Genomic DNA, 23,080 nt, shown 5'->3' on the forward strand with positions numbered 1-23,080 from the left:
GTGTTCTTCTGAGAAATCTATCACCATGATCGGCAACTTACGTGAATTGTTTAAAGAGTATACGGCTGATTTGAGTGTGCCTACCGTTTCTTCGTCGTCTACTGTTGATCAACCCGAGAGTGAGCTCGATGGACCGTCTAGGCGTGGTGCTTTTTGGAGAAGCATTAAGAGAGTTCGAAAGGATCCTATAGCTACCGCTTCCGAAGAAATATCTAGATACGAGTCTGAGCCAGATCCTGCGGTCGATAATATTGAAAAGTTCGATGTTTTGGGTTGGTGGAGTGAGAATGAGAAGAGGTATCCGATTTTGTCCCGAATAGCACGTGATGTTCTTGCTGTCCCGGTTTCGACTGTTGCTTCCGAGTCGGCTTTCTCTTTAGGTAAAAGAATTTTGGGGGACTATCGGAGTAGCCTAACTCCGGAAATGTTAGAGTGTTGTGTTTGTCTTAAGGATTGGTGGAAACATGAGCTCAATGTTACTTTGAAGGAGTTTGATCCGTTAAACGACGGGTTTCCCGAACCAATTCCTAGTCCTAGCATTTCTCAAGTTCAATTGCTCGATTAATGAATGACGGAGAGAAATGTAACTTTTTGTTTATATTTTGGACTTTTTGTTATTAAAATGTTGGAGGGAAATGTATTTTTTGTTATTAAAATGGGTGATTATGTAATTTTGATTATGTTATAATCTGATAATCATATATATAATGGTTGGTATTTTAATTAATTATTGTTTTTTAATTAAATTATTGTTTTATTATTAAATTATTATTTTTTTTATTTTTTTAATAATTCCATAAAACCCGAGCCCGCCCGACCCGAGCCCGTTGAAACCCGTTCGGGTAGCCGGGCTCGGACGGGCTACGGGCACTTCAAGTCTTTGATTAGCCCGGCCCGATCCGCCCGTCTCACTACCTCGGGCTCGGCTTATGCGAGCCCGATCCGCCCGAGCCCGGCACTTGGTAGCCCGAGCTCGACCGAGCCCGCCCGATTCCCACCCCTACTAAAGACTTAACATCTGATAAGAAGAAAGAGTCTGTCACACAACCATGACCGCCCCATGAGCTCGAACCGTACTGGGGGTTCTCATGACAAGGCGAAATGCAGGACCTCCACAACTCTATAACACACGTTCAATCTATTGAGTTAGATAAGGGGAGTGAATAGCAATCTAATCAATCATTTTGTCCCAAACTCAACAACTACAAAAAAAGGTTTAAATCGAACCCCAAAAAAAATAAAAGTGTCTCATTTGCTTCGAGAAGAACTCTTCCCGCGAAACCTAGAAAAACAACAAGAAATTCAAACTATCCACCAAATGGAGTTCGACGACGACGACGACTGGGATTTCAGTGCAGATCAACTCGAAACCCTAGAAAGAGACGCTCTAAGAAAAATAGCAGAGAGAAAATCTTCCTCTTCTACCGCTTCAATCAGTTCTTCTTCTCAAGATTCTTACTTCAATTTCAATAAGGTAATGCTTCTTCTTTCTTTCAGTGTTTCTAACAATTTCTAGGTTCAGTTTGATCTTTTTCTTTCTGAAGTATGCTCACTGATGTTGCTTGATTGTGATTAAGGTGCAAAATTCATCCCCTAAACCACCAACAACTTCACATCAGTCTTTAGCTTCAGTCCAAACTGGTAATTCCCACCTTCTCTTTCTATAATTATTTATCTACAATGAGATAATTAGGGTTTCTTGTGTTTTGAAGAGAGAGAAAATGTGAAGGAGCTGCCAAAGACATCTCTTAAGCTTTTTCTTCATGCTAGTGGAAATATTGCTGCAAAGTTTCAATATCATCAAGTAAGATATACATTTTAACCCACTTTTCTTAATTTGATAGAAAGTTAGTTTCTTGCTAATAATGACCTAACCTTGTTTTTCCCTTTTATTGTCCTAGATAATTGTTAGTGCTATGCGTAATATCCCTAAAGCTACTTGGCATGCCAAAGAAAAGTAAAGTCCTCTCCTTTTATGCACAAATGTTTGGAATACTAATGTTCATTTTGAAATTTACTTTCATTTGTGTTTCTAATTATGTGATATGGGAATAGGTTAGTGCAAGAGATTGTTAGGATATTTATTTGGTTTGACAATTTTCTTGATGGAAAATGCAGATTGTGGATGTTCCCGATGTCATCTTTGTCATCTGCAGAAAAAGTTTTAAGTGAAATAAGTGGTATCAGTGTTGAGGTCCACACAAAATCTTGCTTGATATGATTTTATTTTTAAAAATCCATGAAGTTTCATTCCTGGGTAGTTCTCTAAGGTTCCCCAGTTCGACCCTAAAATCAGGTTCCTTTTGGATAAATATTCGTCAGGTAGAGAAGTTAGATAAATTGGTACAGCGAGCTATCTCTGCTGCCTCAAGTGTTCCAGACCTACGAGGTAAACTTCGCTCTATCATATGCATTTTTCTTCTTAACTTCGTTCGTAGCTGCATGTACATTATGTAGTTTTGTCATCTGTTAATAGTTTGATGTAAATAATCCCTATCTGGTTGGATGCTGTTTTCATAATTTGCTTCATTATTTTATCTTATTCAAAACATTGATACTGACACCAAAAGAGTCCCACAAGATTTGTACGACAGGATGCCAAGTTGCATTGAGACAAAGCTCCTTCCATTTCAGCGAGATGGAGTTAGGTAGGTGGTATAGCTTTTTGGCTTGTTTAGTTCAACTATGTAACTTAATTTTGGACTTTGTGTAGACTCTATTGGTTTATTTCACTGATAGTTGAGACTCTTAAACTTTCTAGCTTGTTATCTTACGCATTTTTTCTTTGCTTTGTGTCGCTTTTAGATTTGTGTTGCAGCATGGTGGGCGTGTTCTCTTAGCTGATGAGATGGGCCTCGGGAAAACTCTGCAGGTAGGGAATTCATATAATAATATCCATTCACTACTTTTGCTTTCATTGGATTTCTTTAAAGAACACAGACTGCTCAAAACTCTTTTGTTTGTACTAATATGTGCCGATGGAATGACTTGATTCTGTTTAAACAAGAGCTTTTACTATTTTCTCCTTATCTGCGCTCGAAGCAGCTTAAATTGTAAGGACTTTATCTTCTTCAACATGGTAGTTCGTTGTTTTGCAGATGATGGCTATTGGCCAATCATTTGAATTATTCTCTTGGAACCTCTTTAGTTGTTTCACTTTGGTGTTCCTTCGTTCAGAAAAGTTTGATTAGCAATACGACTTTATTAGAGCAACTATACTATGGTATTCAACCTTTAAATCTGCAATAAGTACTAAGTAGACATTGGGATGTATAATCGTTGATAATTTTGATAGCTATTTCTAGTTTTGAGGATATGCTGCTGTGATTCAATTTTGCAGGCAATAGCATTTGCAGCATGCTTCCGTGACTCTTGGCCTGTTCTTATTATCAGTCCATCTTCCTTGCGTCTACACTGGGCTTCTGTATGTATTCACATTTACAATATTTCTAATTCTTTTGTAGTTGCCGAACAATTAGTATATGACTTCATCTTACAATATATGGTATAAGTGCCTTTAGTGTTCTTCTTTTACAGATGATTCAACAATGGCTTAATATTCCTTCACATGACATACTGGTGATTCTTCTGTAGCCTTTTGGTTCTTCATTGTATCTTATTGGATTTCCATTTACATTCCCTGATCCTTCTTGCTTCATGCTTCTACATTATTCCTTCAATTGTTACTTCATTGTGTTTCTGATCTTTTGGTTGATGAATGTTGTTAACTTTTCTATATTCCTGTTTCCCTTGTTCTTGAGATTTATTTACGCCATGATTAGAATTTAGTACTTTCTTCGACTTCTTTCTTCTTTTACCTCTTGGTACGACATTCTCTTTGCTCTGTGCATTTTCAGTATTCGATATATTTGATTTGCACTAACCATTTAGTATAGCTTTGTGTGTACGGTAAGATATGAGCATATGAGATCCCATTACCACTTGTCACATATATCTGTATATTGTTTGCTGTTAAAAGTAGTAAGTAAAACAAAACCAACTTTTTCAAGGTATATTCTGAAGTCAAAGGGCTTTGAAACGAGTTCTTTATTCTTACCCCATCTTCCTGTGGGCAAATAGTAGTCCTACATAAATTAGATAGCCTGAAGCTTTCTCAGTTAACATTGCGAAGATAGTATAACTCTCTGGTGGTTATGGAATTGAAATGGGGGCTAGGTATGTTTTCCAGGGAATTAATTGTGAAGATGGTGTTTGCAGGTGGTCTTATCCCAGTGTTCTGGGTCAAACAAGGCAGGGTTCACAATAGTACCCTCGAATACTAAAGGAACCATCCCCCTCGATGGTGTATTCAACATAATCTCTTATGACGTTGTACCTAAATTGCAGCACAAACTTATTGCATCAAACTTTAAGGCAAGTACAAAATGTCCGATTTTTTTTTTAAATAACATCTGATTTTTCTTTGCTTTTCTTTAGTCTATTCTTGTGCATATCCTTGTGCATGCTTATCGTGGATGGTCTTCAATTTGAAATATTAAATATATGTGGAGTCTATAGGATCTTTTGTTCGAAGGAGTCGGCTAGCAATGCACCATATTAACATATGAACTCATATTATAATAAATGCAATATATAAAAAAGATACAAGAAACTGAAGAAAGCAACAAAGAAATAGAAGGCGAAAAATATGTGTATGTGAGACAGTGAGAGTTGGGCTACACCAGAGCCCGATCTCAAACAAAACTGCTTAGATGTTATATATTATTGTCCATCCTTAATTTGCAATAACAGTTTCTCTATTCAGATTGTGATTGCAGACGAGTCGCACTTCTTGAAGAATGCTCAAGCAAAGAGGACAACTGCATCCATTCCCGTTCTACAGGTCTCATAACTAACAAGCATGCAGTTCTCGTATATATTCATAAAGACAGAAACATAATCACTAATAGGAAACTAATGTTGCCAGGATTTACGCTTTGATGAATTACTTTTTTCTAGATAAGCTAATGAGAACTTATCCCGACTTTAAAATTTCGTCAGCAGTTCCGCATTAGTGAAAGTCTAGTTAACATCACTATGCATCATTCTGAATTTAAGATAAGGGGAAAACAAAGGCATCTCAAGGCTTCCTTCGCCGTAGTTTATCGCACTATGATGTTAAAATCTGACCTAGCGTCCAAGAGAAAATATTGGACATAATTGGAGAATCCGTCAAGGTTTCAGTAGTTGGCTCTGAAAAAACAGAAGCAGAGATTTGTGTCAGAACCTACTCTTGATGTATTGGAGAGTGACTTCATGAAAACCAATATAGACATAGAAGGTTGATAGTATTTAAGTTAGAATAAACCATATGCCTGAAGATCATATATACATTCATCTGAAATGTCAATGGTCTGCCAATGCTAATATTAAGCTGTACATGCTTTCTCTATTTTCGTATTATGTGTTTTGGATTGGTATGGGGAATTTTAACAGCTTTTAAACATTTTAGAAAGCTCAATATGTGATTTTGCTCAGTGGGACTCCTGCTTTATCACGGCCTATTGAATTATTCAAACAGGTGACTTCAACTGTATTTTTTGTACCAGTTTGACTTCTCAATGCTACTAAACAAATATATGACTATCCACTAAAATTGAATATTTCTTTTTGCAACTCAGCTGGAAGCGTTGTATCCTGATGTATACAAGAATGTCCATGATTATGGAAATCGATACTGCAAGGGTGTAAGTTTAAATATATTTTCTTTGAAGGTTCCACTGGTTACTATTTCAGGATGAGAATCTTTTACGCAATTGAATATTATTCTCCCAGAGTATCTTCGGAGCATACCAAGGTGCAAGTAATCACGAAGAGCTGCACAATTTGATGAAGGCAACAGTGATGATCCGTAGGCTTAAGAAAGATGTACTTTCCGAGCTTCCTGTTAAGCGCAGACAACAGGTAGCGTTTTTCTAGGTCAATTATGTGGGGTGTCCTGCTCCCTGAATAAGGGTTTGCAAGCCTACTTTTATAATACTTCTTCTATCTTTTAGGTTTTCCTAGATTTGGCTGAAAATGACATGAGACAAATTAATGCTCTATTTCGTGAGGTAAGAGATATCATTCAAAGTTTATTTTCGTCAAGAACTTCTTCTTTTTTTCGAGTCTTATGCGAACTCGGTAGCGAATTATGAGGAAATTGTACCTGGAGCTGGTTCTGACTTCTGATGCATAATGCAGTCATGCACAACTGCTGGGTATTTGTTACAGTTTGACAAACTTGTCTTTGTTTGGGACCTCTTTGTCTTGTTTGAACTTTTTATGGGGACATCTCAATTGAGTACCCCGTAAGATATCTTTCCAGTATCATTATTTCAAAGCTTATCTTATTACTGTGTTTCTTACTTGTAACTTAGTTGGAAATCGTAAAAAGTAAAATCAGTGCCTGCCAATCTGAGGAGGAAGCTGAGAAACTCAAATTCTCACAGAAGAATCTCATTAATAAGGTATTTTTATTTGTGGTTTCTTCTCATTGAGGTTAACTGCGTCTTAGATAATGGTCCTAAGTGGGTTATTCAGATATGTTCCGTTGCCGTATTTCGTTATCTCTTCCGTTGTTGAACTAATGTTTCGTTAAACCGTTTTATTGTTTTGTAATTGAATTCCAGATCTATACTGATTCTGCAGAAGCTAAGATTCCCGCTGTTTTAGATTACTTGGGAACTGTTGTTGAGGTAATTTAGCTTTTGTTTTTGTTCGATGAAATGATAAACACATTTTTTTTCTTTAAAATGGCTTGGAGATAATATCTATTCACACTATCAAATAATAGTTGGCTCTAGGACTTAAGTGAGATGAATAGGTTTCATAGAAAATGGATGTAGCGTAGAAGTCTCCTGATTGGGCTTAGCAATTTGATGACTTGCCAAGGAAATTGTTTTTGAAAGGGGTTGTTCTGGATTTGTTGCTATAAAATGTTCGAAATGAGTCCGACTCTGAAGTTAATGAAGTTCTTGGTCATATGCATGTCTTGTGTACATACAAGTCCTTCCATCCGTTAGGAGCTATTTTAACATTCTCTATTCGTTGTTGCAGGCAGACTGCAAGTTTCTAATTTTTGCGCACCATCAGCCTATGATTGATGCTATACATCAATACCTTCAGGTAAAATTGTGTTTTCATTGAGTCATATCAAGATCTATGCATTCTCATATGCAATTATAACTCTGCAGAAGAAGAAAGTTGGTTGTATTCGCATTGATGGTGGTACTCCGGCAGCTTCAAGGCATGCTTTGGTGACAGATTTCCAAGAGAAGGACGATATTAAAGCGGCTGTGGTATATCTCTTAGATACCTTTCTGTTCTTTTTGGATTGTCTTTCTTTATTTCTCAAAGTAATATCATTCCAGTGTGTTATATTTTCTAAGGGTCAAGTGTATCTCCATTGTAGTTGTCAATCAAAGCTGGAGGTGTTGGCTTAACTTTGACGGCTGCAAGTACAGTCATCTTTGCAGAACTCTCATGGACTCCAGGGGATATAATTCAAGCGGAAGATCGTGCTCACCGTATCGGCCAGGTTACGTGAAATATACATATATCATGTATATATATGTATATATAATTATATATGTAATACATAAGTTTCTTTTTGATTTAGTTACTTACTGGATCCTTTTCTTTTTACTTAAGATGCTTTACTTTTGGATCGAGCATTTAATTTCTATACTCTCGACAATAACTGCAGTACACAATACACAGAATGTTTCGGCAAAGACTATTTAACAGAAGAGTATCCATGGGAATTGGGTGTGTACTGCAGTTCTGAATGTTGGCCAGTGTTATTAATTATTAATAAAGTATGAACCACCGCGAAAATTGGAAATATTGTATATTGTATGGCTTAGACCATCTCTTGAAACTGAACACACTCTTACTGCCTCGTACATGCATTGTTAATCTACTGCAGTTTCATTTTTTTTTTGTGTGGTCTCACTAGAAATAGTTCATAAAGGTTTTAACCAACATAGCGTGTTATTTGATAATTTGTGGAACAGATCTACCACCTCATGGTTCTCACATGTATTAGTCACATTTTTGTATGTACTTAAATGGCAGGTCTCATCGGTTAATGTGTATTTCCTGCTAGCAAATGACACAGTCGATGACATAATCTGGTAAGCTCACATAGATTGTGCTAAATTAGTCATGTTTTTTTTTTTGTTGTGGAGATACCTGATGAGACCTAACCTGTGATCCTCCAGGGACGTCGTTCAGAGCAAATTGGAGAACTTGGGCCAGGTGATTTACTTTATATTGTTTTTTGTATTATGATTTATCTTTTCCTAGGAAAGATCTGTTGGTTTGTTTTACAGAAAATTCATTAGTATTTTATATTTGCTTAAGAGTTTGCATAAGACTCTGACTCGGTCCGTTATTCCCCTAAATTTGGGGAAACTCACTTGCTTCTGGATCTGATATGCGTCATTATTTAGCTCAAATACACCTTTTCTACAAGGTCTAGACTCTAGAGTCTAGACAGTGTTAAAGAAGGGGTTGTTACAAATAATGATATTTTCGGCAACGGCCCCCCCACACATGTAATTTTATTCTCATTAGCTGAATATTCTGTTTTTTCTTTCCATGATAAGAGACATTTTTCCCGTATACCTATTATATTAATGATGTATTCGTAATGTAAAATAATCCTAAAAAAATACACCATTTCAGCTAGTTGTTTTTCTTTCATTTTTGAAGGAAAAATTCATTGGAGCCCATCTCTGCTCTCATTATTGTGGATCTTTACTTTTCTGCTTTACGTTACTCAAATATTGGTCCGAAGCATGGAAGTTTCTTTTTCGCTGCCAAGCATTAGATTATCTTTAGGCATTTTATAATATTGTATTTGGATTTTGTGGTTTCTTGTTACTAATGGGGTTTTGGTGTGAAATAACATAGATGCTCGATGGTCACGAGAACACCTTGGAAGTCTCAGACAGCCGACCGAGAAGTAGCCCTTCAAAGCAAACAACGCTTGATTGTTTTGTGAAACGCTGTCAGTCACAACCAAGTAATGAAATATCTGACTCAGAACATATACGTCAAAAACTAAGGTATTCCTAGATACCAAATCGTATATATGTATTTATCACTTACTGTGCCACTGTAGTGCCTCTTTTTGTTCTAAAACTACATTTCCTTCTAATCGGTATTGAAGTAAGTATTTTGAAACGATTAACCGATATTAATTGTTGAATCATAGGTTCTTTTCTTTTTGTCGAGCAACTGTGACTCAAATTATCGAGACATCTTGTCAGGTAGACTAACGGTGTAGCATTGTTCGTTAGGTTTTGGATTTATCGGTGTTCTTTTTTGTCTTTGATTATACAAACAAGATAGCTCTACAACTACTTCGGTTTATTTTCTAACTCAAGTCCGAATCGACTGTAGTCAAATTTCAGTATGCTTGTTTTTGTTTGACTCGTGATGCTTGACACATCTGAGTGACTGATTCTTGGTACATTTGTGACAAACATTTTGGGACCTTCTGACGACGGCAGTTATTTTTCAATTTTCGGAAACATTTGGTACCAAATTATAATTTGGATTCTTGACCTAACAATGCAAGAGCTAAAAGATACTGAGTGTGTGAACAGAAATAACTTAATTTAAGCTTTCACTCAACTTCACAATAGCTTGTACACTTTGAATTTCAACATTCCATTCATTCCCCAATTGGATTTGAACAAACTACAGCTTTAAGATCAAGACATCGACCAGAGTGATGCACTAGTAGTATATCAAGCTAAATCGTTTGATGATTATATGACACTTAAAACCTCAAGAACATTATTCTTAACGCATTTTTCTCACACTCCCGTCGCATGTATCTGATCGGAACCCCTATGCTTCTTATAAAGACATTACTTAAGTTGCATTTCTGAAACGGTATACCGGGAGATGGCCCATTTCTTACACGCAAAAAAAAGCCGAAAACATAGCAACTCTACTGAATTCTCTATCTTCCACCACCAAAAATCTATTCAACTCATTTATGAACGTGTTAGTCTATGTGCAACTAACGAATTCTCTATCTTCCACCACCAAAAATCTATTCAACTCATTTATGAACGTGTTAGTCTATGTGCAACTAACGAAATAGTACGCTGCTCTATTAGTCTCTCCTGGACATGTTTTACCCTAAAATTCTCAAGTAAGGTAGTCGCCCTAGTTTCAAATCCCATTGATGCTAGACTAGAAGCAATAGAAGTTTGAATTGCTATCTCATTAAGGTCTCATTCACTGTCCAGCGACATGGTCAACTTCGCGATCTTTATGCCTTCATCCATGTAAATGTAGACCTAAGTATGAAAATTCCATTTAACTCATCCTTCAATTAATTACGTATCACATTTTCTAATAAACAAGACAAAAAGAATAGGTGAACGTCAATGGATTGAAATAACTCAGACATCAACATTTATTTTCTTTTCAACAAAAATTATAGATTTGTTTTCACTTGAGGCATCCTCTTCAACAATAGGCCCTCAAATTGATTGGTTTGGTTACTTGCCCACTTCAATTACCTAGTTTTAGCCAATCACAAACTGGTGCAAATTAGATATCGTGAGAGTGTAAAATTACTCCCGACTTTTCCTACTCACTATATCCTCCATTCATCTTTCCAAATATGGAACTTTGATTGGTCACAGACAAATCATTCTGTAGATATACTATAACTAATCACTTCCATATGATTGATTGGGGCGACATGCTTAACTACCCTTCTTCTGTACTTGAAAACCCCTTGACTTGTCCCTCGTAATAGGTATTCTAAGGCACACAAAGTGTTTCTACATGATTCAAGTTTGGTTAGTTGTTGTTCATCTTCTTTACTTGTTTCGTCCATGTTTGCACTTCTTGTTCATGTTGAACTTGTGCTTTTTTATTTGGAGTGTGTCGATGCACAAACTTTTCTTGAAATTTTCATCAGAGCCGTCAGACCATTAGGAAAAGGGCTTTGAATGTATGGGCTTCTAAGTCTAATAGAGGCTACACGAAGGGAAGTAATACTAGGAACGCGGAAAGTAGGTAGGGGAAGAGGTTGTGGACGACGTGACACACCAGTTAGTACGGATGAATAGTGAAACCTTGTGCGCCTGAAGTCACGAGTGGACACGATTTCCTTACGGCAAAGGGCCTACCTGGATTTTTGGAATGAAGAAAGGGGACAAGGAAATCGACATAGGTTGTATGGTAATCGTGAGTTCATGACGAAGAAAGACACCCATAAGTTGATTTTCATTGTATCACAACATCTATGTAGGGCTTACCCTTGATCAACCACTGTCCATTGCATAGCTTCGTATTCTTCATAGATTTTTGCAGACAAATGTTGTTTAAACAAGCATGATGTGTTCTTGAAGGATGCCTTGATTTTTCATGAAGCCTTCTATGTGAATCTAAAAATCAGTATGAAACTAACTTTCAAAAAGTGCAATAAGCTCATAAACCACCGCCATAACAACTGCCTATTTCGGATTGGCGAGTCCGAGGCAAAGCTTTAAGCCTCAGACTGATCAGTCCGAGTGGGGGGCGCCTGTAGGTGTCAGGTGTTGACCGGTCAAACAACAATGGAAGGCCCCTATAACAATTTGGAGAGTCGCCTTTAGACGCACCCTTTTTGTTATACTTTCTTCACTTGTTCGAGTTTTATCCCTACTCTTTTACATAATATAACTATTACTTACCTAAATTGACTTTAGGTTATAGCATAGTCACTAGTGGAGGAATATGATGCACAATTCTCTCTTGTGAGAAATCTATATCTATATAGACAAGGATCTATTAGAGCAACTCCAATGTGGGAAATTTGGGAGCCCCAGCCCACATGCTCTAACCCGAGAGCCCCGGGGCTGGGCTCCCGGTGGGGCAGGGAGCCCCATGTTCCCTGGCTCCCAAATGGGAGCCCAGACTGGGGGGCTCCCGGCCCCAAATATGGCCGTTGGGGGTGGGCCCACTTCTTTTTAATTTTTTTTTAAACTAATTTTTTTTCAAAAAATATAAATTGTTTTAAATTTGTTTTTCCAATTATTTCTCTAATTTTTTCTTTTTTTAATTTTTTTTATATTTTCAAAATTCCTTCTCTCTCTCTAACATAATATTAAATTTCAATTTTATATTTAAAATTAATAATTTATAATTGAAAATTGAAATTAAAAGTCCGCACACGTACATTACACACGTGCATAATTTTGATTTGGGAGCCCCTGTTAGGAGTCCGACGTTGGAATTGAAAAAAACCCCGGGACTCCTAAAAATCTCGGGCTCCCAAAATTGGGAGCCCGAGCCCCACATTGGACTTGCCCTTAGATTGTAAGGTCAATCACTCAATGACTCAATCTATAGAACAAAAAGATGAATGGAATTTATTAAAAAGAGCGAGGGTAGTTATGTCCGTCCGTAGTTTATGGGTTTAGTAGTTCTTTACTAGTTCCACCCCATGAAGGAGAGAAGGTGAACATTTTCTTTGGTCTTTCGTCTGCTATTTTATCATCACCAATCTCTCTCTCTCTTGCGTTTTCCAAGAACGAAGAAAATCAAATTTTCTCTCTCTCTCTCTCTTTACTTTCTCTCTCTAGAATTATCTTATGAGGCGTTTATTATAAGGCCCAAAATGTTGGAGTCAAGAGAGGATCTGGCCCAGTGGTAAATAATAATGAGAAAAAAACCCACTTAGTAAAATTACCCCACTACCCACATTTATAAAAAGAAAAGACTATAGCGTCCTGGCCCAAATTTTCGAAATCTTTCCCGCCCAAAAAGAGGAAGCAGCCCCATAAAGTCAGACGCATGCCTTTTACTCTCTCATAGCCGAACATAAACGTTTCATTTCATCTTCTCATTTTCTCTCTCTAAAAAACCAAAAACCATCTTATCTCTCATTGCAAATCGTTTTTGAGCTTTAATCTCCATCATCTCTATCAAAAATTCGTCTGAAATCTAGAGAAACTAAGGGTATCTAAAATCTTTTGTTAGGGTTCCGGTTTGAAAAAGCTTTTTTCATCGGTTCGATCTTGGTTTTGTTACTCGATTTTTAGGGTTTTGGTTTTGTTACTCGATTTTTCATCGGTTCGATCTTGAAAAAACTAGGGTATCTAAAATCTTTTGTTAGGGTTTTGGTTTTGTTACTCGATTTTTAGGAGAAAAAGAAAGAGTTACTGTTGAATACACAACAATTTTATGTGGGTGTTTCTTAAGATCTTCATCATGTTCAACAAAATCAAAGATTTTGATGTGTTTTTTTGTCTTAAGATCTTCATCATGTTTCTTAAGATCTTCATCATGTTTCTTAAGATCTTCATCATGTTTTGATGTGTTTTTAACAATATAGATTTTTTTCTTCAGAAATATTTAATATGTAGAAACATTTAGGTCTTCTCAGAACACATTTGATATGTTTTAACAAATTTTGTTCATTTTGGATGGTTTGTTCTTCAGATCTACATATAAAAGATCCTGGTTTAAACATTTCTGGTTTTTGTGTTACTTTATGTTAGATTTATTCCTATTCTTTGTTTTCAAAACTTGAGGGTTTGTTTTTCAAAACCACAATACATTTGTAAACAAGTTCACATGTTGAAGATATTTTGAGTTCTGTTTCAAACATTTATGGTTTTGTTGTAGTTATTTTGGTTTTTAACCTAGACATTCAGGGGTTTGTTGGTGAATTTTGGGTTCTGTCTCAGACATTCAGGGGTTTGTTGGTGAATTTTGGGTGTTTTACTGGGTAAAAAAAATTTTGTTCTCTGTTGCATTGGACCTCTTTGTCTATACAACATTCTTATTGTCTGAAACATTTGTAAATATGTTTTTTTGTTGAAAGATATGTGGTTTAGACATACAAAATTGATTGTTTGCATATAGTTAAATGTTCATATCTTGTCTGTTATTGTTTGTTTGATGATTCTAATTGTACTGATATTTGGTTATTTGTCTGATGCAAGGAGACATCTGCTGCTGCTAGAGGCAGAAAAGATAAAGCAATTGCGAAAGACAACAAGAATAAGGACCCATCAATACAGTTTAAATGTAACTTATATTTTTAGGAGCAAATCAGGTAACTAAAACAAACATAGTTATGTTTTTTCCGAGCATATACTCATATGCTCTAAACATACTAAAATATGTTTTGTTTTACCCGTAAAAATTCAGTGTACATATCCCTAAATTATGTTTATCAGATGAGTAAACTTTAACTTTGAAAACATATAATTTTTCTAAAAAACATAATTTCATTTGTTCTAAACATATCAACATGTGTTGTCTCTATACTTTGATGTGTTTATATATCTACCGGAATGCTACGGAAGAGGTAAGAGAAGTCTTGGTTGATAAAACCTGTTATTATTTGAAACATCAGTAAATATGTTTGTTGTTGAAGAAATATGTTTTCAGCAGTCAAAATGAGTTGTTTGCATATAGTTAAATGTTCATAACTTGTATGTTACTATATGTTTAATGTTTTTTAATGTAGACAATTGATTATTTGTCTGCTGCAAGGACAAATCTGTTGTTGTGCGAGGGTGAAAAAAGATCGACATTAAAGAGAAAGTCATCGTTGAAGTAGATAAGAAAAAAGGGACATCACAATCTAACATATGTTAGAGGATTGGAGGATTAAGGTGTCATGTTGTAGATATTTTTGTGAACAATTTAACATATGTTCATCTGTATCGATATTTTGAAAAAAACAAAGTTTGGAAAATGTAAACAATAGATAAAAAATGAGCTCGTATGATCTGCTGGTGCTACTTGCAATTTCGGAAAAGCAGGAACAACTTAATCTTTGCTTGGAGCATATATATTTGATAGATAGATTGATTTTATGTTCTATATTTAGTGGAAACAACATATTTTACAGATTGATATTTTAGGGTTCTATTGAAGATTTTTAGTGTTTGGAACACTTGTTTGTTTTCTTCTTTACATTTAAGTATGATTTTTGATCATGGTTGATTTGCCGTTTACATTCATTGATATGTAATCAACATTTTTGATTATTCAGAAGTTTTTACGCTATGGTAACATCAAAGAAAATCACTAAAAATCCAACTATGACATCTGCTTCATCTAAGGCAAATCGGGTAATTTCGGAAACACTTTCTTTTTTGATGTCAATAAATTCAGATATGTTTTTATTTTGGATGAGTCAATTTCGTTTTTCATGTAAACATATTCAGATATGTTTCCATTTTGGATGAGGCTATTTATTTTTGGATGTCAATAGAGTCAGATATGTTTCCATTTGGATGAGGCTATATATTTTTGGATGTCAACATAGTCAGATATGCTTCCATTTGGATGAGGCTATTTATTTTTGTATGTCAACAAATTCAGATATGTTTCCATTTGTGTGAGCCAATTTATTTTTGGATGTAAACATATTTAGATATGTTTTGAAATACCTAAAATGTGTTACTTGCATATGAAACTTTGTCTGCATTAGCCAACATATGTCCCGTTGTGCATGAAGCATATTTTAGTATGTTCAGATAATAGGACCTATATTTTGTGAAATATTTTACTTTCTTCAGATAATAGAATCGTTTATATGTTCTTCAAGGTTAAGGAGGAGCTGGAAGCAGAGAGTGAACAAGAGACAAGATTGTTACAATTCAGTGAAAAGTTGGTTCTTCAAGTGAATATGGAAGACAATATAAAACTTGTCGAAGAAACTTAATATTTGGTGGAGCAAATTAATAGTTGCTTAGAGCATATCTAGATTTGTTTAGATAAATCTATTTCTATTTTGAAGTTGTAAATTTTCTTCATGCAAAAACTAATTTGTTCGGAATATTTCTGAGGTTGTAAATTTCCTTGGAGCATATATGAATTTGTTCGGAAATAAATAAATTATTGAGAACAAACAAAGATTTGTTCAAACAAATCTTTGAAGTGGGAAATATTTTTTATGTTATAATAATATACTCGAACACAAAACTAAATTTTAGGGAGTTCAGAAATAAAAGTTAAAACATCTAAAAATTAGGTAGAAGGCAAAATAGATAATATTCATAACAAAATATTGTGGACAATCACAAAGGATAATTTGTCTTCCATATTCACTTGAAGAACCAACTTTTCACTGCATTGTAACAATCTTGTCTCTTCTTCACTCTCTGGTTCCAACTCCTCCTTAACCTTGAAGAACATATAAACGATTTTATTATCTGAACAAAGTAAAATATTTCACAAAATATATGTCTTATTATCTGAACATATTAAAATATGCTTCATGCACAACAGGACATATGTTGGCTAATGTAGACAAAGTTTCGTATGCAAGTAACACATTTTAGGTATTTTAGAACATATCTGAATATGTTTACATCTAAAAAGAAATTGGCTCATTCAAATGGAAACATATCTGAATTTGTTGACATCCAAAAAGAAATTATTTCCGAAATTAACTAATTTGCTTTTAGCACATCAATTTCTTTCTCCAAACCTGCAAAGAAGTAAAATAAAACATGAAATCTGAAAAACATGAAACATTAATGAAAACATACAGATGAACAAGAAAGTTTTATCAAAATGAAAGGCTTTCACTCCTCCATCAAATATTTGACCAATATGAGTAAACACAGGGCCCCAAGATTCAGATACTAGTGGTCGGTCCCTCAATGGTGCCAGATCTGGTTGTAGGTCAACCTCCATATGCAAGTGTTGTAGAAAAAATATCTTCAAATTAATATATATTCTGAGAATACATAACTTTATGTTTCTGAAAATGCATTGGTTCGAAGACAAATCCTAACAAACAGACAAAAACAAATTTTATGCATCATGATTCAAATGTAATGTTCTTAAAAGGGAGAGTTTTTATGTGAAACACGCAGACAATATTTACTATCTGTAAACACAACAATATATGCTTCCGTAAACATAAAATAATTTGAACAAAACGATTTGTGTTAGTGGAAGTGGAAATATGTTCATGAAATATATGAAAACAGATAACATGAAAGCACAACAAGGTGAAAACATGAGTATATACTTCCGAAAACAGAAAATACTCTAAACAAATGAATTTGTGTTTGTGGAAGTGAAAATATGTTTCATGAAATTTATGAAAACTGAACAGATGAAAATTATGAAAACATAAAACATATTGGGTTTTTCTTAGGACATAACTTGTTGTGTCACAAAATATGAGTGTAAAAACCAAACGAAATTTCAGATACACAAAATTTAAAGAAAACGCAAACAGTATTTACTACCTATAAACAAAACAATATATGCTTCCGTAAACATAAAATAATCTGAACAAAAAATATATGAAAACAGATAACATGAAATCACAACAAGGTGAAAACATGAGTATATACTTCCGAAAACAGAAAATACTCCTAACAAACTGACAAAAACAAATTTTATGCATCATGATTCAAATGTAATGTTCTTAAAAGGAAGAATTTTTATGTGAAAAACGGAGACAATATTTACTACCTATAAACACAACAATATATACTTCTGTAAATATAAAATAATCTGAACAAAACGATTTGTGTTAGTGGAAGTGGAAATATGTTCATGAAATAATATATGAAAAACAAATAACATGAAATCACAACAGGGTGAAAACATGAGTATATACTTCCGAAAATACTCTAAACAAAGGAATTTGTGTTTGTGGAAGTGACAATATGTTTCATGAAATTTATGAAAACAGAACACATGAAAATTATGAAAACAGAAAACATATTGGGTTTTTCTTAGGACATAACTTGTTGTGTCAGAAAATATGAGTGTAAAAACCAAACGAAATTTCAGATAGAAATGAAGATGAAGAACAAAGAAGGTTCAATGAACAAAACATGGTTGAACAAAACATGGTGTTGATGATAATGATAATGATGATGAAGATGAACACAAACTCTCTAAAAACTAAAGAAGGTTCATGGAACAAATCATGGTGTTGATGATAAAGATCATGAAGATGAAAAAAAAATACAGAAGAAGAAAGAAACTTTTATGTTTCGAAAAAATAAAGAAGAAAGTTTTATGATGTTTTAAGAAAACGAAAAATTTACAGAAGAAGATGAAGATGAGTGTTTATGATGTTTTAAGCAAAGTGCAAAGAAAATGAAGATGAAGATGAAGATGAGGGTTTATGTTGTTTTAAGCAAAATGCAAAGAAGATGAAGATGAGGGCTTATGATGAAGATGAAGGGATGAAGATAAGGAAACTCAAACCTGTAAATATTTCCGGATCCGTGTAGCTTAGTAGTTGTTAGAGAGATACAGATGAGAGAGAGAAATGGAAGGAAATATTTCTTTCTCTTATGGAGGAGAGAGCAGATATAGGAGAGAGAAAATGGATGGAAAGTTTTGAGGAGGGAAAGAGAAAGTTTTGAGGAGGGAAAGAGATATAAATGGAAGGAAAAAACCCAGGCATCTTCTCTTACATATATATATAAGGGTATAAGAGAGATTATTTAAAGTAAGGGCTTCCTAGAGATGGGAAAAGTGACCTAGGGATCCGAAATTGGATTGGATTAGGATTATTTTTGAAAAAATGGATTTTGCAACTTATAATAATCTATGGTGGGCCAAATCCTAGTTATAGGGTCATTTTTTGGACTTTTGAGTAAAAATTTCTTATCTTATTCCCCCTCTCTCTCTCTCCCTCTCTTCTTGATCTTTGTTTATTCGACAGTTTAAGATCTCATGACTCCCTAAACCCTAGAAACCTAAATTATTGACGAATCACTTAGTTTTTTTTTTCTTTACCAAAAAATTCAATCTCGGATAACAACAAAGACATTTATACTTTCGATCGTGGATATTTCCTTTCTCTGATCTTTACTGATTTCTCTTTGAATTCGTCGATTTGACTGTAAATTTTGCAAAAAAAAAAAAATGTCTGGTTCTGGAGTTTCATTTGCTCGTAGTCATAGTGGAGATCGATTTTACAATCCACCTGCCATGCGAAGACACCAGCAAAAATTGTTAGAGCAACAGAAGCAGCAGCAGCAGCAGCAGAAACAAATCCAGCAACAAAAAGAACAACTTCAAAGACAGATGGTGGAGTTGAAAGAGACGACTGAAGAAGCCGGTAATAATCGAACGGAATGCGATGAAATTGAATCGTCTAAAACTTCAATTAGTTCTTCGTTACCGCCAAGATTAACGAATTCTACTAACTTAGATCGGTTTTTAGAATCAACTACTCCGTTTGTTCCTGCTCAGTATTTCTCAAAGGTACTTAAAAATTGTTCCTTTTGCTTCTCCTTTTACTGATTATTGATTTTTGACTTGTTTGTGAAGTTTTTTTTTTTTTCCTTTTTGTTTTGTTTCTAAAGGTTTACTTTGTTTCTCGAATTGGTTTGTTTAATTGGGCATGTGTGGGGAATTTTTCGTTTAGATGAGTTCGAGGGGACGGAAAGATGGAATTCATTTAGATACATATACAGGAGAGAATCCTTACTTCAATCTTGGGGATCTTTGGGAATCATTCAAGGAGTGGAGTGCTTATGGAGCTGGAGTTCCTCTTGTGTTGAATGGGAGTGACTCCGTCGTCCAGTATTATGTACCCTACTTGTCGGCTATTGAGTTGTATGTGGATTCATCCAAACCCACTTCTAGGTCAAGGTGAGATTTAGTTGTTCAATCTGATTTGTGTTTTCTATTTACGGGTTTTTGTTGCAGTTGAATTATGCTTGCATGGTTATTTTAGGATTACAGTGTACTGCTATGCTTGCTGCTGGTTTATAGTTACACAGTATGATATTTATATGTTCTCCTGGAAAGGTCGTTGATTTATTCTTTTGGTATCCAATGTGCTTGATATTAGGTCTTCTGAAATCACAAGTAATGACTGTTATGATATTACAAAGTCTTCCCATCAAATTTAAGAGCTATTTTTTTTATCGTATTAGGGCTTCATTTCGTTTTGGATTATCCTTTGTCGCTTTAGTGATTTTTTATACAAATCCAATAACCTCACATACCTATAAAATGATCCTTGCATTACATTAACTTGAGTACTTGAGTACTTTTGTTTGCGTAAACAATCTTGTTGCAAATCAGTTCTAGTCTTCCTTGTACGGTTGTACACACGCCGCTTCTTTTTAAGTAACGTTGTTTGATTTCCCCCCTTCCTTTCATATTTCAGAGGTTGCCGCATTGGGACCTTTGTTACTAAGAATTTGCTTATTTGCATTCTTGCTACTATTAACTGAACTTCCTCTTGTCAGCGATTTCGTTGCGTACTGATAATCATAAATTCCTTAATGTTTTGGTATTCCTTTTCCATGAATCACTATCGTTCTTCAGTACTACAGGTGTAATTGGGAATCTTCTGATTTTGATTGACATGCTTAGCCATCTAAGCTCCAACTAATGGGCTTCTAGTTGGCTGAGGGTATGGGTTGGTGGTAATATTTTTCTAAGTATGTAAGTTTTAACATCAAGCATTTTGGCCTAAATACGATTTCATCAGTTTAAAGCCGCTTCATAAAGTATTCCTAGCGATCCTACCAATAACTGATAAGGCAACCAGTAGTCGTGCTTACAAGCCTATAAGAGACGTGTACCTGAAACTCAATAGTTTCATTCGTACCCTCAGGCTCGAATTATTGAAAATTTACAGAAATATTGGTTGTGGTTAGCCTTTTCCAACCCATTACATACGTGATACGTTTCAAAATGAGGTTAAGTTTGATACACTGTTGCAGGCCACATGGTATGATATCATATCACATGGGGCATGTTATCTCAGTAATGTAATAAGTAAAGTATGTGTTGGGGTTGCCATTTTCGATTTAGTCGTCTTATTTGGTAGACTTCCATTAAATTTTCGATGTCAGGCGACCTGGGGAGGACAGTGATGCTGATTCCTCCAGGGAATCAAGCAGTGATGGTAGTAGTGACGATGTGGAAAGGTGCTCCAAGCATTCTTCAGACAGGCAATGGTGTAAGCAGAACAATGTGGACGATGGTAGATTATCACTGAGAGAGAAACCTCTTGCGTGTTTATCTAATGAACAAGATGTTTCCAACCCTCCGTCTCATCTGAAGTTTCATCTAAAATTTCAATACTTGGAGCGAGAAACTCCATATAGCCGGGAACCATTAGCTGATAAGGTAAGTTCTTTCTCGTGTGCGGTTGTGGAATCATCTGGTAAATCAAGTGTGAAATAGTACATTTTTTTGTCAATATAGTAACCTTTCTGACAACATATTCTTACACAGATTTCTGTTCTTGCGTCTCGATTTCCTGAGCTTAAAACATACAGGAGCTGCGATATATTACCTTCAAGTTGGATATCTGTGGCTTGGTATGCTAGATTCATATTGCTTATTTAGTTCTAAATATTTCATCTTTATAATGAACTCTATGATGCGTTGGAACGTTCTTTCAGGTACCCAATATACAGGATTCCTACTGGTCCAACCTTACAGGATCTGGACGCTTGCTTTCTAACCTTCCATTCACTGTCAACACCTTTTAGACGTATGTTCTCTCTCTTTCTTTTCTCGCAAATCTCTTTTGCTAAATCGAAATTACTCAAAAACAATATCTGATTGAAAAGACTGTAGAGAAGGTAATGAAGAAAAGTAGAAAACACCCACCCATATTTCCAAAATCTAGCCTTTCGGAAGAGAGCAGTCTCTCTTCTTTCTCTCTTTCTCTCCAGGTTTACAGAACCCTCCTTTGGTTACAGAAGATACTGAGATCTTGTTGCATTTTCATATTCTTGCTGAAGGTACTGGGAATGGACAGACAGAAGGTTTGGGTGCAAGTGTGTGCGAGAAGCTATCTATACCTGCATTTGGGCTTGCATCTTATAAGTTCAAGGGTTCAATTTGGACACCAAACGGAGTATACGAGCATCAACAAGTGAACTCGTTATTGCAAGCTGCTGAAAAATGGCTGCAGTGTGTTAATGTAGATCACCCGGATTACCAATTCTTTGTTACTCACGGCACATATAGAAGGTGAAAGACCTTCCGCAACTGGGTTAGACATTTTCTCTCCATGCATATGGCAATAAAAAGAAAAAAAACACCGAAGTTTTGGGGCTCTCGGTAGAACCAGCTTATCTTCGATACAGTAACCTGCAAATCAAAGGTTAGTTTAACTACTACACCTCTTCTCTTTATGACTATATGTCTAATGAGAGCTCTAGAGCTTTACATGTGAAGGCGGTGATAACTTTTTGTCTCTTGTTTTTTATTCAAGGCATAGATCGTCTGAAAAAGGTTGAAGAAACTTGTTTTTTAGTATGCTTCTAAGTAGATGCTTGTTCTCAGACAAAAAAAGCCATTCTGAAACCCTCTCCTTTGAATACTGTTTGCTTATAGAATGTGGCAATCAACCAGGCTGTTAGGGTTGAAGGCCACCATATGAGACTTTCATAGATGTTATAAATTATTGTAGTATGTGGATTTTATGTAACACCTATAGAGGGGTATTAAATTAGGTTATCTAAAACCTGTTTTGCCCATTCAAATGCTTCATCAACTTGTTTTTCTGTAGGATTCTTAATGGTTCTGTTTGTTTTTTTTTCTCCTTCATGTTATTATTATTTCCGCGTCGAGCAAATGTACCAACAAGGAAGTCGTGGATACAAACGATATCGTTTTGACCTTGAATGGGCTCGACCAACATCAACAAGAAAACTCGCTTTCAAGCTAGTGATAACGGGGTTCCACAAGCAAACTTACTATTGAGTGCAAGCTTGTTGGTTAGGGTCTTAGGGATATATGGTACTTGTAGACACTCCTAGATGTATACTAGGTCTCCAAATTGGACCATTGATCCTCGTACCAAAGCAAGCTTCAACAATAACTTGTGAACCCTAAAAGGGCAAGTCGAGCCCTTTTGCAACATGGGGAAACCAGGGGGCTTGCACCAAGGCGAGTTGATTCCTCTCTCGACTTTGCGACTCACTAGCCTAGGCGGGCCTTTGACTTTCTGGACACCTCAATTATGTTTTGCAATTATTTATTTTTTTTTTTTGAAAACTTGATTGAATATATAGAAAGAAAAAGAGCACAAGAATATACAAAGAGAAAGAAAGGGGAGCACAACTAACAAATCTCAACCTATGATGCTCCCCCAATTCGTCAC

At 35.4% G+C, this 23,080-nt stretch overlaps 2 protein-coding genes across 4 annotated transcripts; both read left to right on the top strand.

The window, feature by feature from the left end:
* Positions 1-1,006: 1,006 nt before the first annotated feature.
* On the top strand, positions 1,007-9,225 carry CHR18 (chromatin remodeling factor18). Of its 2 annotated transcripts, none has more exons than XM_086645269.1 (24): positions 1,007-1,474; positions 1,578-1,641; positions 1,713-1,804; positions 1,902-1,957; positions 2,119-2,194; positions 2,323-2,389; positions 2,582-2,648; positions 2,806-2,872; positions 3,341-3,424; positions 3,538-3,579; positions 4,219-4,374; positions 4,766-4,843; positions 5,453-5,521; positions 5,622-5,687; positions 5,776-5,904; positions 5,997-6,053; positions 6,360-6,449; positions 6,612-6,677; positions 7,039-7,107; positions 7,176-7,280; positions 7,394-7,519; positions 8,059-8,117; positions 8,205-8,241; positions 8,899-9,225. In XM_086645269.1, exons 1-24 carry the CDS (start codon positions 1,319-1,321, stop codon positions 9,061-9,063), a joined length of 2,043 nt encoding a protein of 680 aa, XP_086501395.1. In that variant the 5' UTR covers positions 1,007-1,318; the 3' UTR covers positions 9,064-9,225. The 2 variants fall into 2 exon arrangements, 1 of the variants encoding a protein (XP_086501395.1); XR_015227192.1 differs by having other exon boundaries at positions 1,117-1,474; positions 7,394-7,924; positions 7,971-8,117.
* Positions 9,226-18,603: 9,378 nt separating this feature from the next.
* On the top strand, positions 18,604-22,460 carry LOC147534096 (uncharacterized). 2 transcript variants are annotated; one of them, XR_015228023.1, is made up of 7 exons: positions 18,720-19,206; positions 19,370-19,596; positions 20,814-21,090; positions 21,199-21,284; positions 21,369-21,460; positions 21,714-22,078; positions 22,190-22,460. XR_015228023.1 is itself a non-coding variant. In XM_086649476.1 (6 exons), the coding sequence occupies exons 1-6, from the start codon at positions 18,865-18,867 to the stop codon at positions 21,947-21,949; spliced, it is 1,260 nt and encodes a 419-aa protein (XP_086505602.1). In that variant the 5' UTR covers positions 18,604-18,864; the 3' UTR covers positions 21,950-22,460. The 2 variants fall into 2 exon arrangements, 1 of the variants encoding a protein (XP_086505602.1); XM_086649476.1 differs by having other exon boundaries at positions 18,604-19,206; positions 21,714-22,460.
* The last annotated feature ends 620 nt before the right edge of the window (positions 22,461-23,080 follow it).

The sequence above is a fragment of the Eschscholzia californica genome, unplaced genomic scaffold (assembly GCF_041429995.1).
Source record: "Eschscholzia californica isolate CP2 unplaced genomic scaffold, dmEscCali1.0.p SCAF_6, whole genome shotgun sequence".
Taxonomy (NCBI): domain Eukaryota; kingdom Viridiplantae; phylum Streptophyta; class Magnoliopsida; order Ranunculales; family Papaveraceae; genus Eschscholzia; species Eschscholzia californica.